At 41.8% G+C, this 19,394-nt stretch overlaps 1 protein-coding gene across 1 annotated transcript in view; it reads left to right on the top strand.

Annotated features, from left to right (window-relative positions):
* The first annotated feature begins 10,857 nt into the window (after positions 1–10,857).
* b4galnt4a (beta-1,4-N-acetyl-galactosaminyl transferase 4a) overlaps positions 10,858–19,394 on the top strand; it is a 126,452-nt gene continuing 117,915 nt past the window's right edge. Inside the window, exon 1 of the mRNA XM_069162195.1 lies at positions 10,858–12,444. Within this exon, the coding sequence (XP_069018296.1) occupies positions 12,303–12,444 (142 nt within the window). The 5' untranslated portion in view covers positions 10,858–12,302. The remainder of the gene's footprint in view (positions 12,445–19,394) is intronic.

The raw sequence follows: 19,394 nt of genomic DNA, 5'->3' as shown, positions 1-19,394 counted from the left end.
CCTTCAGTAGATAAGTGGAACCAGAGGGACGGGGGGGCAATGATAACCGATTCACACATATCCTATTGTGTGTTCTGATAGCAAAAGAGGATGCTCAGATTAGACTTGGGCTTGTGTTTGTGTACTTGTGTTTTCTTGGGTGTTTGCGTACACGTACAGAACACACGTCTTCATACTGTGGTAATTGGGTCTGTGTTTCCAGAGGTACGCACCATGAGATGATTGAAACTCACCTCCCTCCCTCCCTCCGCTCCTCCCCTGACCTTTCCTCGCTCTATCATCCCCCTTTTAACAGCGACTACAATGGTCCTTTGCCAGACTCACACAAAGATCCAATTAAAAAGGTAATCCACACACCTGCTGTGTGAGATAAAGCATGGCGTTTGTACCACTGATGAACTGTGCTCTTCGTCTTGTACTTTGAATTTGGATTTCTCCCTCATGACCAGTCCACATTTCTTTCCCTCTGCATGTGTGTAAGCTGTGCATGTGTGTGTAAGTGCATCTCTGCCTGGAAATAATGTACACATACTGCTGGTAGCTGAAGGAAAAATTGTTAAACGTGTCAAAAGTAAAGCTAAATCTGTCCTTCTAGTTAAACCAGGCCACTAAATGTATCTACGACTCAAATGAAATTTCTTTTAGGAAACATAAACCTCAGTGTGTTAGGCCATATATATCTCTGAGCCAAAATAAAAAAAATACAAACCGTTTTCTCAGCCTGGTTTTTAACGTGTAAATTTGACTGTACAATACAAAGTAATGAACAGTTAAAACTGCAAGCAGTGATGTACGGGCCCTCGCACTCCCGCGCGCCGCCTCCCCGACGTGCAGCGCGCGAGGGGCCGCGCATCCCGCTTACAGGTGCTATTTTTGTCTCGTTTCCTGTCTCCAGCTGGCGAGCCGTTTGGCCACGCCCACTCGCAAAACACATCAGGTGTATTGTCTCACCAAGCTGGATGTATGTGACACGTTGACCTTGACTTTTCCGCATTGGCGACGCCCATTGACAAAGTCGAACGAATGTCTCAATATATCATCAACTACATGTTCAGGTTATTGTGACCCGACTTTACGTTCATGGGATCAACCAGCTCGACGTAGAATGTGAAAGTAGGAAAAGTGTCATTTCCGGTGGCCAACAGGGGGCGCTATGACTATGAGCGAATATTACCACACGGGGGTCTTCGGGGCGGGGCTGTTATAAAGTAACGAAAAGTAACGAAAGGTAACTAGTAATGCAAAATAACGCAAAGTAACGAGTAACGAAAGGTAACGCAAAGTAACGTGACGACGGCGCTCAGAAGTTCCTGCGTTTAAAAAAAAAAAAAAAAAATGAAGCTCGGACATTTCCTTGTGTTACCTGTGCAGGTGTATTTTAAAGCTGAATATCACGTTTTATATTTGTACACTGAGCTCGTCACACTCCTGGTTTTATACACCTTAGCTTGAACTGTGACTTCTGGTGCTGACTCGTCGATGACTGTCCATTTAACCCATAATCCACCTGAAAATCTACCTGCAGCATTACAGGAAGGATTTTAACTGACTTCCTGTGTTCCTTTACATCCTGTGCTCTTAATTTGGAAAAACAATGTTTGTATCTGATTTGCGCCTTTTATTGTTTCATTAATGCTGCAGTTGTGTAAATATATTTCTGTGACACACTAATCCCTTGGAAAATGGAGGACAAACTGTTTTCTATCTGATTTTATCTGTTTGCTGAGAAAACATCTATTACTACTTAAAGTACTTTTTTTTTATACGACATACTAAAGTCTTAAGTGTTTTATATTTTTTTGACTGAAAAAAAAAAAGTCATACTATAGTAGGTGAAGGGTGAGAAAAAAAAAAAAATCAGAATTATTTATGTGCCTCCTGCAATAAAAACGCAGCATATTTCTGTTAGAGAGTTCATTAATTATGTAAGCTTTGATACCCACAATAGGAAGTTGTTTTTAAGCAGCCACAGCAAACTCTTTGATGGTATAACTCTACAGTCTAAACGAGTAGCAAGTGACTGGAAGCTATAGAAGTGCTGAACAGGTTGCTGTCTCACTGCAAGTGGAACACAAGAACATCTCTTTTCTCTGCCTACTTCCCTGCCTCTTTGTTCAGTGTCCTTGATCTCACTCACACTCTCACAGCACGAAGCATGGCAAATTGCAAAAGGACTTCTTTTTTTTTTTTTTTTCTTACTTCCCCCTTGGCTCTATTATTTCAGAAAAACCAAGACACACAGTCAACCAAACTTACTTGTTACAGCAAAGTCTTTTACTTTTTCACAGATTCTGTCTCCGCCTCAGGTTTCTGGTTCAACTGCTCCCAGCCCAAATGTCTCCTCTTGTGATCAAGCTCGCTGCTCTCCTCTCAGTGCAGTCCTGGCAGTTTGGTCTCCTGCTTTCTGGGTTGTTTTTTGGTGGATGAGCCACGATGGGGCACTCAGCTTGAACACCTGCTGTGTCCTGTCTCAGGACAAATAAGGCTCTGATCTGTTCTGGGTCTGCTGGGCCACGCTCTCCTGAGTTGGACCGATACATCATGCAAATATTTCCCGCAGGTTATTGTGTTTGAGGGTCCACTGTAGGACATCTCAGTGAAGTATTTTAGAACATCAATGTTCGCCAAAGAGCATGTGCTGATGGAAAGTTTCTAGCAGCCTCTGCAGCACATTTTCCTTTCTGCCTCAGTGTCATAGGTCTCAGTGGATCATTAAAAATGCAACAATGTGGATGTTCATTCGACAATAATACATAAATTATCATTCTCTGTTGGTCTGGTACCTTGTGTGTTCTTGTCTCTTCAGTGCCCTTCAGGATGTGCAAGATTTACACCATCTGTTCCGAGCTTGTCCAGCACTAAACTCATGATGAACTACTGAAGTAAACTATTTGTTATCATTAACAGACAAACTAAAACTAAATTAACTAATATTAAGGGCATGTATCCTGAGATTATAAAAAAAAAGAAGCTTAAATATAACTCCACCTGTTTATAAAAGTCAATTAAAACAAGACGATGAACATTTCAGGAAGCAGTGGGAGTCTTAAGGGCCAAACGGGGACGAGGACATTCCAATGTCCAACTCAATTCCAATGTCCAATGTTTTTTGTGTAAACGTTTAGTTCGGTGAGAATTTACAGGAGGCTACGTCAGAAAGCTAACTTAACCAGGTGGCCTTTACTGTTTTGTGGAAGGTGCACACGGTAGACATTGTGAAAGTAGGGGTCCAACAATATCTTTAAAAGCCTTATGTTTATTTTGCTGGGCGTTTCAAGCAGCTAACGTCGCCATGACAACGATATCAACGACAAAATCCAATTTCAAGTAATATTTTTTTTTTTATCCATTTAGCCAGCTGCAACATCCTGTTAGCTTAAGGTAAACTTTAAAATGTATTTAAAAAACAACAACTGAGAACTGTGAATTCTGTCACTTCCAATAAAACTGCATTAAGATGACATCTTTTCAAGTTAATACAGACTTGACAAATTGTGAAATAACTGTATAAGTATAGTGTAACATCACCTTTAAATGGCTGCGATCAATATTTTTGCATTACCATTGTATGGAAGGACAAGGTGTCTCTGGTGGTGAGGAAACTACAGCGATTTATTTAAGCAAGCCCACATCTGTCCTCCAAATAAATAAAAGGTTTTGGCTCTGATATGCACTGTGTCTATGTAATAAGATGATAATTCATAAGATGAATGACTTTAATTTGAACCCACAACACGGTCCATCGGGTTGAAGGGGATGGGGATTACAATATATATTTGTTTGTTTGCCTGGCAAGAAGTGTATTCTCAAGATGAGCTCATAAAAGAGAAAGGAATTGTTCGCATTTGCAGATATAGCTAATCATATCATACTTTAGGAAGGACCCAAGCAATTACTCAAACCCATGCTGGGGCACCTGGCCCCTTAACACAGGCCTGCCAAGAACATTGCTAAAATAACTAAGGCCTTTTATTTTATCCAGGCCTCTTTTAGTGATGAAAATGAAAGCTTCTACTTTCTCCACACACTGATTGCTTTAAAAGATATTTCTGTTTTAATGTATTCATATCTGAACTGGAGAGACAGCAGATGCTTTGTGAAACAATGTTTTATTTTACAGGATTAGAAATCATCACTTTAGATTTGTCTTATCCAGACAACTTTGTGTTTATAACTCTCTCATGATGTTTTTTTTTAGAATCCACAGCCACCTCAAAAGTAATCATTGCTCGACATGAACACTCCTGTGGGAATACGCTGTTGAGCTGAGAGTTTTGGAGATGTTTTTGAGAAACCTTTTTAAATATGTTCTGTGTTTTGTTTTTTTCATTTGGTAACACTTTTGATGAAAGTAGACAAACTCAAGAATAGTTCCAAAGGACAAGGGGAAAACAAACCAGGACATAATTGTCAATTAAGAGAGCTAAAAATGAACTCTGACATGAGAATGCTATTTTCTGCATACAGGCCTGTAGGTTACTTTTGCGATCATATTTATGAGTAATCATTGTTAATGAATTCTGAATAGCACAGAGGCAATGTTAACATTTGTGCCTTATTAGGTTAATCTGAGATGACATGTAATTACAGTGCATTGTTTGGTAAAGTGTTGCACTCTTGTCTTTTCTGACAAGAAATGCATTATTACTTCATGATGTACCTCATAATGTGTTATTATTTGTGCGTCGCCCTGGAGTAAAGCTGAGAATACAGCACTATCATCCTAACAAAGTGTGAAGTAGCTCATGAGTTTTAGCAGTGAATTCAGTTTTATTCATTAATGATATGAGCCGATTGTAGAATACTTATATAAATATCATATTTGAACTTATTATTTAATACATTGTCATTTCAGATCCAACTGTCATATTATCAAATGTATGCTAGCCTACTAACTAGGCCTGTCACAATTATTACATAATCCCGATTGCAGTTGTTTGAGCTGACAGGAATCATTTTGCATAATCATCAGAATCATTAATATTAATGTGTATGAAACACGAGTTAGATGAAACTAACGGAAATGTCACATTTTCATCCTTATTTCCATATCGCTTTCCCCTGTTTTAGGTTTGAATGATGCTTCTTTAATAATGTCATCTTGTTGCACCACTTCTCTCTGCAACGGTTCAATATCACGTCAGTGGAAAATTAGCGCCACCAACTGTTTAACTAGAGGTGCTTCACGTCTTATATTCAACCGACTGCATTTCGATGACCAACTGACATTGACATCATGGATTTAGTTGCTAAGCCAAACACCGCAGCCAACAAATGGCTCTTCCTCTTCATAAGGTGTATTGTTAACCTATGATTAAACTTATACTATATTAGTGGCATAAAATGAACAGAAAAAGACAATTAAATTGTTAATCACACATTAATTGCATGACAACTAATCATCATCTAAAATGTCATACGTATAACTGATAAACTGATATGGTACATTTTGTCTCGCTGTTGCCCCATCATTCATGAATGTTCATGTTGACTTTGTCTTTGCTCTTCTCAACTTCATTTGGTACAATTCCAGGTTTTCTACTGCGAGGCTTGAAGTTGGCTGCTCTGTTGGATCAATCCCAATCCCACTCTTTGTGACTGTGAGGAGAAAGAAAGCTAATTCAAACAGCCATTTACAGTATCTGTTGATGAAATGTTCTGGTGATCACTTTTATGCTCTGACACAATGTCAGAATTGTAATTTAGGAAATATTCCTTGTTTAATGGGCATGAAACAAGCTCATCATTGGAGCTGGGTATTACAAGATTGTTTAATACAAGCATGGACTACTTGTTTTGGGATATGCTCTTCGAGGTGACAGCAGGGAGCATTTATGTGAAATTGTTTGCTTTGAGTAAGAGAGAGAGGGAGATGTAGAGAAAGAAGAAGAGATAAACACAGAGAGACCCATTGGCATTACTTCCCTCTAATCCTCTTTGCGCTACACCTGGCCAGCATAGTAATGATGGAGAAATGACCTAGATTTTTTTCTAAGCACATTCATACTCTCAGCACAAAACAGAATGAATGAGTTGGTTGATATTTATTTTTGTGTGACTGCTGTTTTTTTTTTCTGTTAGCACTGAATTTGAGAAAGCTAGCAAGCAGCTAGTTCCCTCTTAATGAAAGACTGAGACCGAGGTAGTCACTTTGGTTTCAGTTGTTTGAGCTTCTTTAGTGGCTACTTGATGAATACAATCTCTGCTTTGACAAAGAGGCTAGTGTGTTGTCAACACAAACCATGTCTTTTGATATTGCATGCATCATTGGGGTAGTATCTTCAGAACAAACTAAGAAAAGAGAAGAATTCACAATTTAACATGTTTACAGCTAATACAACAGTGACATCAGAGCTATTTTTACTGTTTCTGTTTTAGACTTGTTCACATGGGGATGTGTAGCTTACTCAATAATTCACTATGGCAACAACACTGCTAATGAAAGATTTCTGGAAAGACAAATCCAGTAGTTTCACATATGCTGTAAAGGTTAAGGTGACTAATGAGTGTGTGTGGGGGCTACTACTTTAACTTTTTGCAGTCAGAGAAAACTGTTTAATATGGCGACAGCTGTAGCTATGAGATGGTAAATGCTCCTTTAGAGCTACACATGTCTGGAGACAACTAATTTTCAAATCTGTCTGACAGCTGATGAGTGCAATGTGCCCGTCTTGGTTTGAAAGGGCTGGGCATGAGGGTAGAAATGATAAAGTTAAACTCTCGAATTGATTCAACTTTTTCACCATCTCTACCATTACATTTTACTGTAAGGTTTTTGTGCACTTGCTGTTGCTGAATATTAAATATGGACCACTGTACCAAGCTGATACTGATACATAAATATGAAGAAAACTAATTTTACAATTTCTTCCCTTTCCAGAATCATCTCTCCCGTCATCCATGCTCCCCTAGATGTATCCTTTTTTCGTCTTCTCCTCATTCCTTCTCATCCTTTCTCTTGACCTTTCCCCATCTCTTGTCTCATCCTTACTCATCTGTAAACACGGAGGAATGTTGTTTCCCCCAGGAGTAAATTTAATAGGACACAACGGAGCAGAAAGAAATGCCACTCTGCACCTGTTTTTTTTTTTTTTCCGGTGGGGGATACGGCCAGAACTGATCTGGAGGGACGCAGGAGGCAAAACCTCTTAATCCCTGTGACATTTTAGCTCAGACCTCTCATCAAAGCCTGTGGGCTGCTGTGCTGCCCAGGAAAAAGGAGAGTGAGGAGGAGTGTTAGACTGAAGGAGATGAAGGCTGAAGGACAGACAGAGATGGGCAGAGATACACAAAGACAGACAGGCAGATGTTGGATGAGTATAAGGAGGGGACATTTAAAAAAATTACCATTTTAAGATGGCAGCAGCCTTGATGAAGAGACCAGTTTGCCCTCGCTTGCTTGTCTGCATCAAATCTTCTCTGTTTGAAATGCAAACATCTTCATAGTCTTGAGATGATGTGCTGTGCATTATGAGTCCCTGAGTATACCTTCCCCCTTGGCTGTGCTGCTCAATGGTATCATAACTGCAGTGCCACATGTCGACACCTGTCACGGCCAACTGGGCATTCACCCCTCCCTGTGGGCACGGTCTCTGTAATTCCCAACGAAACAGCAGCTCGTCTGCTTCTATCAATTCCCACCTGGAGCACCCTGCCTGTCCATATCTTTTCACTGCACACCACCTTCTCATCGTCCAAGATTCATCCGGGCGTGGAGATCCCTGGAGGGTTGGCCTGGTTGCCAACTGTTTCTGTAGGATTTAAAGAGTGAGAGGAGATGCAGAGAGTGGAAACAACATTAGTTAAATTCGTTGAGATGAGTTTAAAAATCAGCTGGATGTGAAAGGGTTTCCGATAATAACACCTTTCTCTGAGCCAATTTACAACGTCTCCTTGTGCTGCTCAAATGCGATGTGTGAAACTTTTTAATGTGACTTCAAAGTGTGCCGCTCCCTCGCTGTGAATTGGACGTTTGCCTGCCCATAGATAAAACAGAAATAACAGAGGAACAAACAAACAGGATATCAGGTACACTGACTGAGGAGAGAAGCGACTTGTTTTTGTCTTCAGTCTGACAAAACAGCATGAAAAGGAATAGAATCAGGACCTCAAAAGGACCATGATAATGTCCTGCAGCCAAGAAAGAAAGAAAAAAAGAAAACAGTACATAAAACTATTTGATTACACACTTTGGATGACTTTCAAACCCAGTATTTATGATGAAATACCTTCAGTTTTCCCTGCAACAGCCCAAGCAAGGTGAATGCTGTGAAGTTTTTGTTTCAGCGTTAAATGATGTCTGGCTGAGGTCATTCACTAAGTACTCATTTCAATACAGAACAGATGAATACCTAAGCATTTCATTTACGCTCGGTGTTTGCCATGAAGATTACATTATTAATCCATGGAGACTGAGGATTATGGTTTGTCGGGCAACTGATTGAGAAGGCACAGCTGGGACAAACTAAATTGAGGTCATATTCTTACAGGCCAGGTGTCATGTCTTTTGATCCATCATCTCGATTCATAATGCCATCAGTAGCGTACCATCGCTGCAGCTGGATGACATGTATCCAACAGGGGATAAAACCACGTATTTAATGGGTTTTGTCAACCGAAAATAAAAGATACATTAAAAGGACGACTTGTTCTTTAGAGGTTTATATGAAAGGCTCCTTTTATTTCCTTCACACATTTTATTTTTCCCGCAGTCTGCTGATTAGACATATTCTTTGGGCTGTGTCGGTGTGAACAGATTGGGCATGACTGACATCTCCCTCAAACCCTTCTCTGATGACACCTGTCAGAGCAGGACAGGTAATAACGTCATTATTCTCTATGTTCCAATGCCCCACGATACATACAGTGTACGAGATACTAATCATTATAGGAATGCGTTTTTTTTCAGTTAGCCAATATATTTAACTATTTTGTGACTACAGAATCTTAAACTTCAAAGCAAAATGTTTTCTAAAAGTTTGAAATCAGTCTGCTGATTAGACATATTCTTTGGGCTGTGTCGGTGTGAACAGATTGGGCATGACTGACATCTCCCTCAAACCCTTCTCTGATGACACCTGTCAGAGCAGGACAGGTAATAACGTCATTATTCTCTATGTTCCAATGCCCCACGATACATGCAGTGTACGAGATACTAATCATTATAGGAATGTTTTTTTTTTTGCAGTTAGCCAATATATGTAACTATTTTGTGACTACAGAATCTTAAACTTCAAAGCAAAATGTTTTCTAAAAGTTTCATTGTATCACCTCCATCTAAATAAGTTGTCATTTTTTCCCCAGCTATGAGAAGATTTGTCATTTTTTTTTATTAATTACATCGTGTGCAAATAGTATACATTACCACACTCACAAATCCAGGTTGTATGAGTATGAATACTTTGTTTTGAATATACTTCTTTTTTTTACTTGTGAGCAGCACACTATATGTTCTAAACCTGTACAAGATCAGTTGATTTTTTTTACCTTTGTGTTGGATGACATCATAATTCCCACCATACCACTCTGCCCAACATTAACAGAAGTCTAATTAACCAGAATGATAAAAACATCATTACTTGTGCAGAGCTATTAATCAATTTGAAAGTTTCTTTCACACAAAAAAACAAACAAACAAAAAGTAAACAAAAACAAACAACAATTTAGCAGCAGACAGTGGGACACTTTTATGGATGGAACAGAGCCTTTAATAAATCTGAAATCTTTTGACCCCCCAAAAAAACAACAACACACAAACGAAAAATCAAAACAAACAAAAACTTTAAATAGGATTTTTATTAGCCGACACTGGGACACTTTGATGTACCAGAGAAATTTATAAGGTCTGTTGTAACTAATTTGTAGCTAGAATATGAAAGTAAAAACACAAATCTTTTCACTCTAGAAAGAGCTCAAAAGTAATTTTGTGGATGTTGAGATGGAATATAACCTCATTATTTGTCTGCATGTGTTTGGTCTCCTAAGTAACCTTGTTTCAGCAGTAAAATTTGTAAAGACTGTTGCCTCACTTAATGTAGTCGTTGCTCTTTTATCTGCGACCAGAGGGTGGCAGTCAAGCGTGCTTTCTGAGTGCTCTGCAGGGTGTCACCACACAGCTCAAACACAAAGGCTGCATTTTAGCCTACCTGATTGTAAAGTAATGTGTGGGCAGGTGCTAAATTAGGAAATTAGATTTCCCCCTCCAAATTAAATTAATAAAAATAATCAATAATTTTGTCACCTCTATAGCTGACACTAACTTGTAAATAGACTGGCAAATCACTCCGTTTTGATTTTGGAATCGATTTTTTTTTTTTTTTTTTTACAAACAAACGTTTGACAAAACAAATCTGATTTCACAGGGGATCCAGTCCAACTGAATGAATAAGAATGAGTGTTCCTGAGAGAAATTCATACATACATTTAAAAAAAAAAAAAAAAAAAGCTTTGGACATACCAAAAAAAACAAAATGTGTCTCAACAATTATTCCCATGTACTGTTTTTAAAACGACTAATTCATCATTCCATTTTAATTTAATGTCAGCAGTTTCATTTCTCGAGGTATTCCTTTGTCATTCACGAAAAGCAACTAATCATTGCTCACCTAATCGCCACGGGGCCTTCAAAATCTGGTGGAAATGGTAGAATTGGAGAGCTGAACAAGTTTTCAGGCTGTGCGCTCCGCTATTGGATGGTGGATCGCACTGGTAGCCTACCAAGCGACGGTGAGGGCAAACGTAGTCATCCCGCCTCCTCTGACCCCTTCCCGGGGCTCTAATTGGACGCCACGCTTGTCAATCGCCCCACCTCTCAGGTTAGGTTGCTCCGCACCGTTAAGATGCTCAATTGATGGGCGTACTGAGCTGCGCTTTGAAGGGAGAGATACCCTTACGTGTTTCATTGTAGCAAAAACAAAAACCATGTCCTCTCCTGATTGTATCGCAGCTTGTTGCTGTTTTTTTCTCTTCCGCGCGAGCCCTCCTGAGCTCAGCTGTTTTGGTTTTTCTTCCTGCGCTCGTTTGACAAGCGGGTTTTGACGATGCCATTGCGGCGTTTTAGTGGGGGAAAAAAGCTCATGACAGAATAACAACACAAGGCAGTGCATCGCTGCTAGCATCATATCGGTGTTTATTAGTTTAATCCGGATTGAGGTTGTTTGCTTGCGATCTTTCTCGCGCGCGCCGTGGACTCGGACCGCGCGGGTACTTTTTGGGGGAGAATTGGGTGGAAAAATGCACCTGCTGTGAAGACTAGCGGACCGACCGGGAGCACATGGGGCATCCGTTCCCCGGACTGTCACAGCTGAGTAGCCCGCCTTGGTACGCCGCCATGGAGCGTTCACAGTTTTTTAATCTGCGTCGTTTAGTATCTGCTCGTTGCTGGGGCTTCAAACCCACCCGAGTCTGAGGATGACAGCTGATCGCCCCTCCTCTCCCAGGACTTCAATAAAAACGCGCTCCATCTGAATCCGCCGCCGTCGACTGGAAGCCAGAGTCTCCGTTTCAGCTGTTTAACAATAGATGGAGCGCAGAGGGCTGTGACATTTGGCCGATTGCCACCCTAACCTTTCCCTGGTCACGTTGCCTTTGCAAATTCCGTCAAAGGTTTCATTAGCCTATTTTCTCTGACCGGCCCCTTCATTTGGTTTCTGCTCATTTGGAAATATTAAATTACCCATCTGTAGAAATGCTACATCCGATTGCCTCTCCACATGGAAACTAAATTTCACTTCTTGCTCTTTGTATACGCTAAACCCCATGGCCGGGGATGATCCTTGAGTAGCCGATAAAATAATCAACGTCGCGGTGTCAGCGAGGGTTTGAGCTGCAGGGGATTTGTCTAGATTATCGCCCGGACTGCTATTTTGTTCCCTCGGTCACACTCTTAACAGAACTTAGCGGTATTTGATCTGCAGCCTTTTCCCCGCTTTCCCAGCCGCCTGCAAACTCCCAACCGGGAAGCCTGTTTACAAGCCACGCTATTCATAAGGGAACTGGAGAAACCGGGTTGCATTCATAAGCAATGACTGCCACCGAGGTGCTTGGACCCAGATCTGAGGATACGACGAGTTTGGCGCTGCCGTCACCCCGTGGATCTGGGGGAAGGAGACGCGCTCTCAGGCTGTAGTTAACACTCCCTGTTTACACGCAGGCTTGCCCGGGATGCCGTCGCTGTGACTCTTCGCTGGGAAGAAGTAGTCCGTCAGTAGAGCAAAGCGAACAAACGCAACGCAGCAGCGACCGCTTATCCCGACCCGTTTTGACTATCTACCGGGCGGCTACCGGAGGATGTTTCAGCAAGGATGCTGCGCTTCCCCGTGAAGAAGATCCGGAAGCAGTTCAAGCTCCTGCTGCTGCTGGTCCTGCTCACCTCCGCCGTGTGGTTCACCTACCTGCACATCAACCAGGGCAAGACCATCAAACTGCACTTCAACTACGGAAAAGGTAGATTCCCCCCCCAGACACATTGTGTATTCATCGCGAGTTGCTATCACACTTTAAAGTTTTCTATAGGAGTCTTGTCTTTTACCCTGATGGATAACATTCCCTTAAGACATTTAAAAGGATATTTAACAGTATATTTCAGTGACATCAGTGGAGATTTTAATGCCACAAAGAATCACAAGAGCAGCTATACTATGGGAACAAGTCACAGTTGTCAGATACCATAGCTTTTGATTAAGCCAGTATTAACACTACAGACACGTAAAGTCTCTATGCATTAGAGGAATTGTTGGTTGAATCAATTTATGGCAAATGTTTCCATGAAGCAACTGTTCTGCTGAGTTTCACGGACTGATCTGGCTCGGTTCGTGCTATGGACCTGATATACAGCAAGAAGATGTGACACAGACAGGGAGAATGCCTCATAAATTAACGATGGTTTCCTTCTCTAGACTAAGTAAAGAGCACCGCCGTCTCAGGCCAGGTCGAAAACTTGGCCGTCGCCTCCCAACATTAATAATCAAAGGGCTGTTCATGAAGGTGGCTTCAGAGGTCGCAGGCATGCCAGTCAGCTGTGGAAAAAAATAATAAATAATAAATAATAAATAATAAAATGGGCAGATCCCCACCTGCTGCTGTTCTGCTTCTTATTACCAAGACCTGATTGCATCCCTGCACCGTGCGCAGCGGCTGGTTGTAACAGTGGATGAAGCTACAGAAAATGACAACTGATAAAAAAACAACAACACTGATATAAAGTGTTGGATCTGATATACCACCACCTACTACCGATTTAACACTGAGTGTACTCGTATCCCGCAGCTGTCCGTGTAAGGTGATATCCAATGATTATGATGTCCTTGAGAAGTGTACACCGCCCGCAAGTACACACACAGTATGTGACTGACACGTAGGGATCATTTCATTGTCCCTGATCTCAGTTGTGGGGTTTTTCCCAGCAACAGACTAGATATAGTTTTCTGATGAGGAGGGTCCGGAGTGGCTGAAGGTTACCACTCTGGCTTGTTTCATTTAGGAACCGCAGCTCAGTGAGTTGTGGCGTTTTCTTTAGGATTTATGGTATAGATTCGCACAGTATCCCAGCAATGAATCTCGTATGTCTATCTACTCTGGATGGATATGCAAAACCTCTAAGTAAAGAAGAATACTTATTGTAAGCCCCATACAGGTTGAATTTATGCAGAGCTTTCAGGTTACTACACAGGTGCTCATTATATTGTATCCACTACCAGTGCTCGCATGTACATGCTCTGAAGTTGCACTCTTGCATTGTGCATCCTTTACCTGTTGTGATTTAGCTGTTGCTGCATGCACTGCTGTTGCTGATTTTGTAGTAACTTGCGAAAGAGCGTGAAAGCCTCTTTTATTCTCTAAAATCACAGACCTCACCGCATGCCGATGTTTTCGATATTACGGTGTTCCTCATTTTAAGGATTCCTCTAATAGCCTGCCTTTTGTGACGAGTCTGCTGTGGCTGTCTGGCGTGGAAGGAAGCTGTTATGCTGTGCTGGTCTGTGTGTCTAATTGACTGTCTTCCATTTAGCAGGCATCTGAGCAGGTCAACTCACTTAACCTCTTATGAATAACATGTCCCCTCTCGCACTAAGGGTTTCTAAGTGAGATGTAGCCACTACTGAAAATGGGGCTCCATGAAGTGTGTAAATATTCATATCAGGCTGGCAGTTTTTTTTTTTCTCCACACAAGAATCATCATTGATTCTTAGCACTGAGGTGGGGCAGGTAGAAATAATGTAATTTCAGTTTTGGCTGGAGTCTTCCCTTATTTGAATATGAAATGACAATTTGTCAAATTTCTATTCTACTTGTCTCTATTTTAGATTAATCAGATGTATCCCAGCCAAATCCTCTCCTTGAGCAAGCATCAGACAGATTGCTGCTGGTTCTTCATCCATTGGATAATGTCTTTCTGGCTTGTGACCAGCAGACCTGTGAGATATATACACACGTTGGCATAAAGTGGCCAACTGAGGCTGTGTCTGTCGTAATTGTGGATAATGATGTGAGAAGCGTGACTCCTGATGAAGGCGCGAGAAAGGTAAATGGTGATAGTAAACGGTAATTGAAATGGTGATGGAAAGTGTTTGAACTGTAGATGCTGATCCGGGTGCAGGTGTGAACTAAAAGTGCTTTTGGCAGGTGTTGATGGCCTTGACCGAGATTCAGATGGAGGTGTTTTTGGTTTTACTTTCCTCGTGGCTTTTTACATGGTGTTAAAGATCCAACTCAGATTATATTTTATCCATTCAGTATATTAGAAACTGTTTAATTAACATCAGTTTACACACTGTGCTGAATAGGCTGACGGGCACATCATTACTCAGAAGTCATATGTGGTCATTATTCACCCTACGGTTGGTGGACAGAGAAATCAATCACACAGAAGTGTCGTCAAGCCATTTTGGTTCAGAATTGTCATCATTCAGAGCACTAAGCCAGCCACAGCCGTGCTGAAATGGACCATCATTTTCTGCAACTAAATTATTCAGTACAGGATGAAACTGTGCGATATACTGGTGATAGAATGGTGATGGGAAGTCCACTCACCTTTTTTATGATTTTTAGAGCATGTAGCGTGGGAGCCGGGAGAGAAGTGTCCAATCTCAGACTGATGGCACATATGAACCGGAGCTCATGAAGTGAGGAATTTAAAACTTGACTACTTTGGCACAGAGAGCAGATTTTTTTTTCTTTTTCTTTTAAAAGATTTTGAAGTTGAAGTTACGTCCCACCCTGTAAAGTGTCTATGCTTGAAGAAGAAACTGTAGGCCAGGAGGTTTTTCCTCACATCACATCAGGGAAAGTACAAACAGAATCTTTACTTGCTTTGTTTATAGATGTCTGTATCACTGGCATACTCTACATTGCTCTATTGTTTGACACAGACCAGTCAAAGCAGTATAGTTATAGGGCAAGAAAATTAACTTATGCTGATATGTCAGTGTTACTTTGGGCTTTATTTATATTTTCTTAAAATCTAAGGTAGCTGTTGCACGTACGATGATTGGGAAAGCCAAAAAGGTGTAATTAAATAGTTTTCCAATTGCACGCTGGCCAGACTTGGCCTTGTTTAATCAGAATTTCAATGAGGAAGTGTGTTGGCAGGCGGTGCTGCGGTGCATATTAGATGAGTGCCACATTTATGTGGCCACCCAGTTGTACAGCAGCCCCCCTGTTTTCAGGCATCAACAGGTCCACTGAGGAGGAGGAGGAGGAGGAGGAGGAGGCTGGCGGCTGCATACAGGCCTCTATTGATTAACTATGATTACACACGTGGAGGCACACACACATGTGCATACACTCAACCACCCCCACACAAACACACAAATGTGTTGCCTATATTTGTAAAACAGCACATAATACACACAAACCCTTCCTATGATCACCAGGAAGTTGGAGAGGGGAAGTCTCAGGGGCCTCGACAGATTGGCTGCTTGGTTGCCCATGGAGACAACATATGGGAGAGGAGAGTGTGGTGGTTGGAGCTTGTTTTATCAGGATCAGTGCGTTCATAGGTTTTGAGGAAGCATGAATGTGTTGAACATCTTCTGAGAACCTAAAAATAAAACCGAGCATGTGGCTGCAGAGTCAGTGTATTATGTTGATATCTCTGGAGAGAAAGGTAAAATAAGTCACGTGTAAACACTTGGATACAGTTTCTGTAAAGAATAAAGTTAGATTTGGCTTGTTGTCGTATCTCGGCAGCAACAGCCTCAGGCTGGCTCGCTGTCATGGTAACCATGCCCTCCGATGTCACTTTCCCTAATTTTAGCTCTTGTGGTTCTCACGGTTGGTCAGCTTTACGTCGGCCAGAACTACTCTTCCGGTAAAATGGTAATAGACACCGCCTCAGTGTGTGTAAGTACGTAGACACTCGTGCACTGCACCTTTTCAATTGCTATTCATGTAGCAATAAATATCGTCAGTTACCTTTTCAGATTTGTGAATAATGCAGCTGCTTGATGCTCAATTGTTCTTTTGATAGTTGTTAATAGGAGAACAAAAAAAACGGAACAAATAGACATAAACAAACTATATGCTTTGTGAAAAGCAATTTCTGGGGCAGTCATGTTTTATATCTTAGGTGTGTTTCTGACAGAGTTAAATTTAGCAGAGGGTGCACGCTGCAGGTCTGCATCGACAAAGTGGTTTGGGCATGTTAAAGCAGGGGCACGTGTGAACCCATCTGGGCAATGTGGCTTTTAAAGATTGCTTCCACTTTGAAATCTTGGGTCTTTATATGACTGTGGAAGAGCTCTGTTAATCAGATGGAAATAGAAGGAAAAAAAAAGAAGCTTTTCATCGGGTGAAATTCTGACATTAGTGAATGATGAAATTGTAGCTGCACTAATGCTGTGATTTATATTCTTTACAGCCATACCATTTGGCTGGCTTAAAAGAAATATTTCTGAAACTGTACAAGCACATAATTCCATTTCGAGATGGAAGTTATTACTGCAGAGACCTGGATGTTTGCTGTGATCATAAAATTGAAGATTGGATCGTATAATCTGTGCTTCTATCTTTGCTATCATCGAGAGAGAACTAAATATAACAATACCTATATTATAAATTCAGCCATTTAATTTGGAGCGACTGCATCTCGGATGTCTTATTTCATTGAAAGGGTTGTGACATTCAAGTGTACACATGTGGCAGTCAGTTTATTGTTAGCTTTAGCGTGTGTCTGGGGAGCTGGGGCGGGGACTGTCACGGGCTCAACCATGAATCTGCCCCACAGCTTATCTGACCAACCCAGTAAATCTCTCTCTCCCAGTAATTCCGCAGCGCGGCTGAACGATGTCCCCAGAACAACTCGCACTACATCCTCAGTGCGCTCACGATGCTGTAGGATCTGCCTGGTGGAGGTGGAGACAACAGAGGGATTAAGAGGGGGAAATAATAATCTCACACTCTTCTTATTCATATATGCATGCGTTTGCATTTCATCGTGCACCTTGTCAGATTTTTTTCTTCTCTAATTCACATGTACACGAATAAACTCTCGCTCAGAAACACTCTTGTCCTTCCTTTTGTGAGGATGCTCAAGGAACTGCTCAGTGCTACTGTACAGAATTTAAAACGGCTCTTAAATATTTCACATACCCACAGTGCATTTCATGACTCCTAAGTGTTGCATGTAACATTATCAGCTGGGCATGGAGCGGCTGGGATGGAGAGGTCAGCAAAAGCGTTGGGAAAAAAACAAGTCCAGAGTGTGTTAACCTCGGGGTTAATGAAATTTGTGTTGGCCTGCCTAACGAGCCACCATCAAGGTACCAGCTCTGCCCCATGCAGATGAGAGTTCTGGCCCACTGCCACTGCTTTGCCGCAGGAGATTTGTCTGTGCATGTGTGTGAGTAAGTGAGTGAAACAGAGAGATTTTGTGTGGAAGAGAGCAAATGTGTATGTGTGATGTAGTTTGTTTTTTTAGCAAGTGTGTTATTGCACGTGTCTGCGAGAGCACACCTCCTCGCTCTCGCTGCCGTCTGCACTTTAGGCCCAGTGTTTAGCCGAGCAGAAGAGGAAGCAGCTGAATGATGGCACTGTCTGCCCGTTGGCACACTTGCTATGATTGGGGGGTGGAGGGGGTGAACATTTGGGGAGGAGCGACAGGGCAGAAGAAGGACACCCTTCTCACGCAACAGGTGGGACATGCAGCAGGATGCATCATGGGAGGATGCGACTGTGACTCATGATAACCTCGGCGCTTCGATGTGCACCGAGCACAGCCGGTGTAATGTGTACTGTACATGGAGCTGTGCACGCATCAAATGAAGTTAGTTGTAGAAAGATGTTCCGGTGTAGCTAGCTCATACAGCAGGGGTGTCTAATAATGCCGCGATCACATTGTTAAACAATGCCATTAACATTTAATTAAGACCAATTTCCTCAGTAGGGACTCATAAAAACCCACACAATTTGGACAATTTACTAGGACACTGCTGGGAGACACAGAGGAGGGGAGTGCGAATCAAAAAGCGAAGAATGAGTCAGTGGTTGTAGAGTTGAAAAAAAAAAAGTGCGAGACAGAGAGCCAGATGTCAGGTGGGAGTATCGACTGTAGACGATGGTGATCCCTGTCATGATGGGATTTGCTGGTTTCCCCGTGCTCGGGCTCGGTTCCGCTCTTTACTCCCCACCTCTGCAGAAGGATTTTCTTTCATAGGGTTTCTATGCAGTGTTGGGCTGTATCAGCTCTGGTGTCGCCTTACCGTAAGTGATCCAGACCTTGCAGGATTTCAATCAATCATCAAAGAGTGTGTGTCTGTGTGCTCCCTGCTGCTCAGAATGAGCTTTCTGTAGTGGTGGCTAATGGAAAAGGTCACCTCTCCCCGAGGCCGCGCTGGCTCGCAACAAAGACAGAGAGAGGATCAGAGGAGAGGGACTGATAAACCCTGAGAGATGGAAGGGGCTGACGTTTTGGAGATTGAGGTGTTGGATGTATTGTAATCAGCTCTGGGGATTTTTTTTTTTACAGCTCTGCTGAAAAGTCATAAAATGGAAACATGATATAAGTGAGTAAATTGACCGAAACTTGTCTGTCCCAGTGTGTGTCTCTCTCTGTAGTTTTCAACTGTCACCTCTATTTTCTTTTAAAATCACTATCATACACATTTTTACTCTTCATCCTGCACTTATGAATATTTACACGTTTGTGGAAGCAGATCCGGAGGTGGGATAGGAATTCATCTCATTTATAAAAGCTTGCCGCTCAAAGAGAGAGGGAGAGTTGGAGGTTTTCTTCACATTGACATTTAAGGGCTTTTACCAACATGTCTGGTTGCCATTTCGATGAAACTTTATATTCTTGTATATCTAAAAGGAATAAAAACACCAAGAGTGTGATAGTGTTGGTGAAAAGATTCCCCACCGGTCCACAATTGGTCTGACAGTGCTCCCCTGCTGAC

The sequence above is a fragment of the Embiotoca jacksoni genome, unplaced genomic scaffold, assembly GCF_022577435.1.
Source record: "Embiotoca jacksoni isolate LCO1_2020_lvr unplaced genomic scaffold, fEmbJac1.0.p SCAF_3, whole genome shotgun sequence".
Classification (NCBI taxonomy): domain Eukaryota; kingdom Metazoa; phylum Chordata; class Actinopteri; family Embiotocidae; genus Embiotoca; species Embiotoca jacksoni.
The sequence above is the reverse complement of the archived record's forward strand: the minus strand, read 5'-3'. Positions and strand labels throughout refer to the sequence as shown.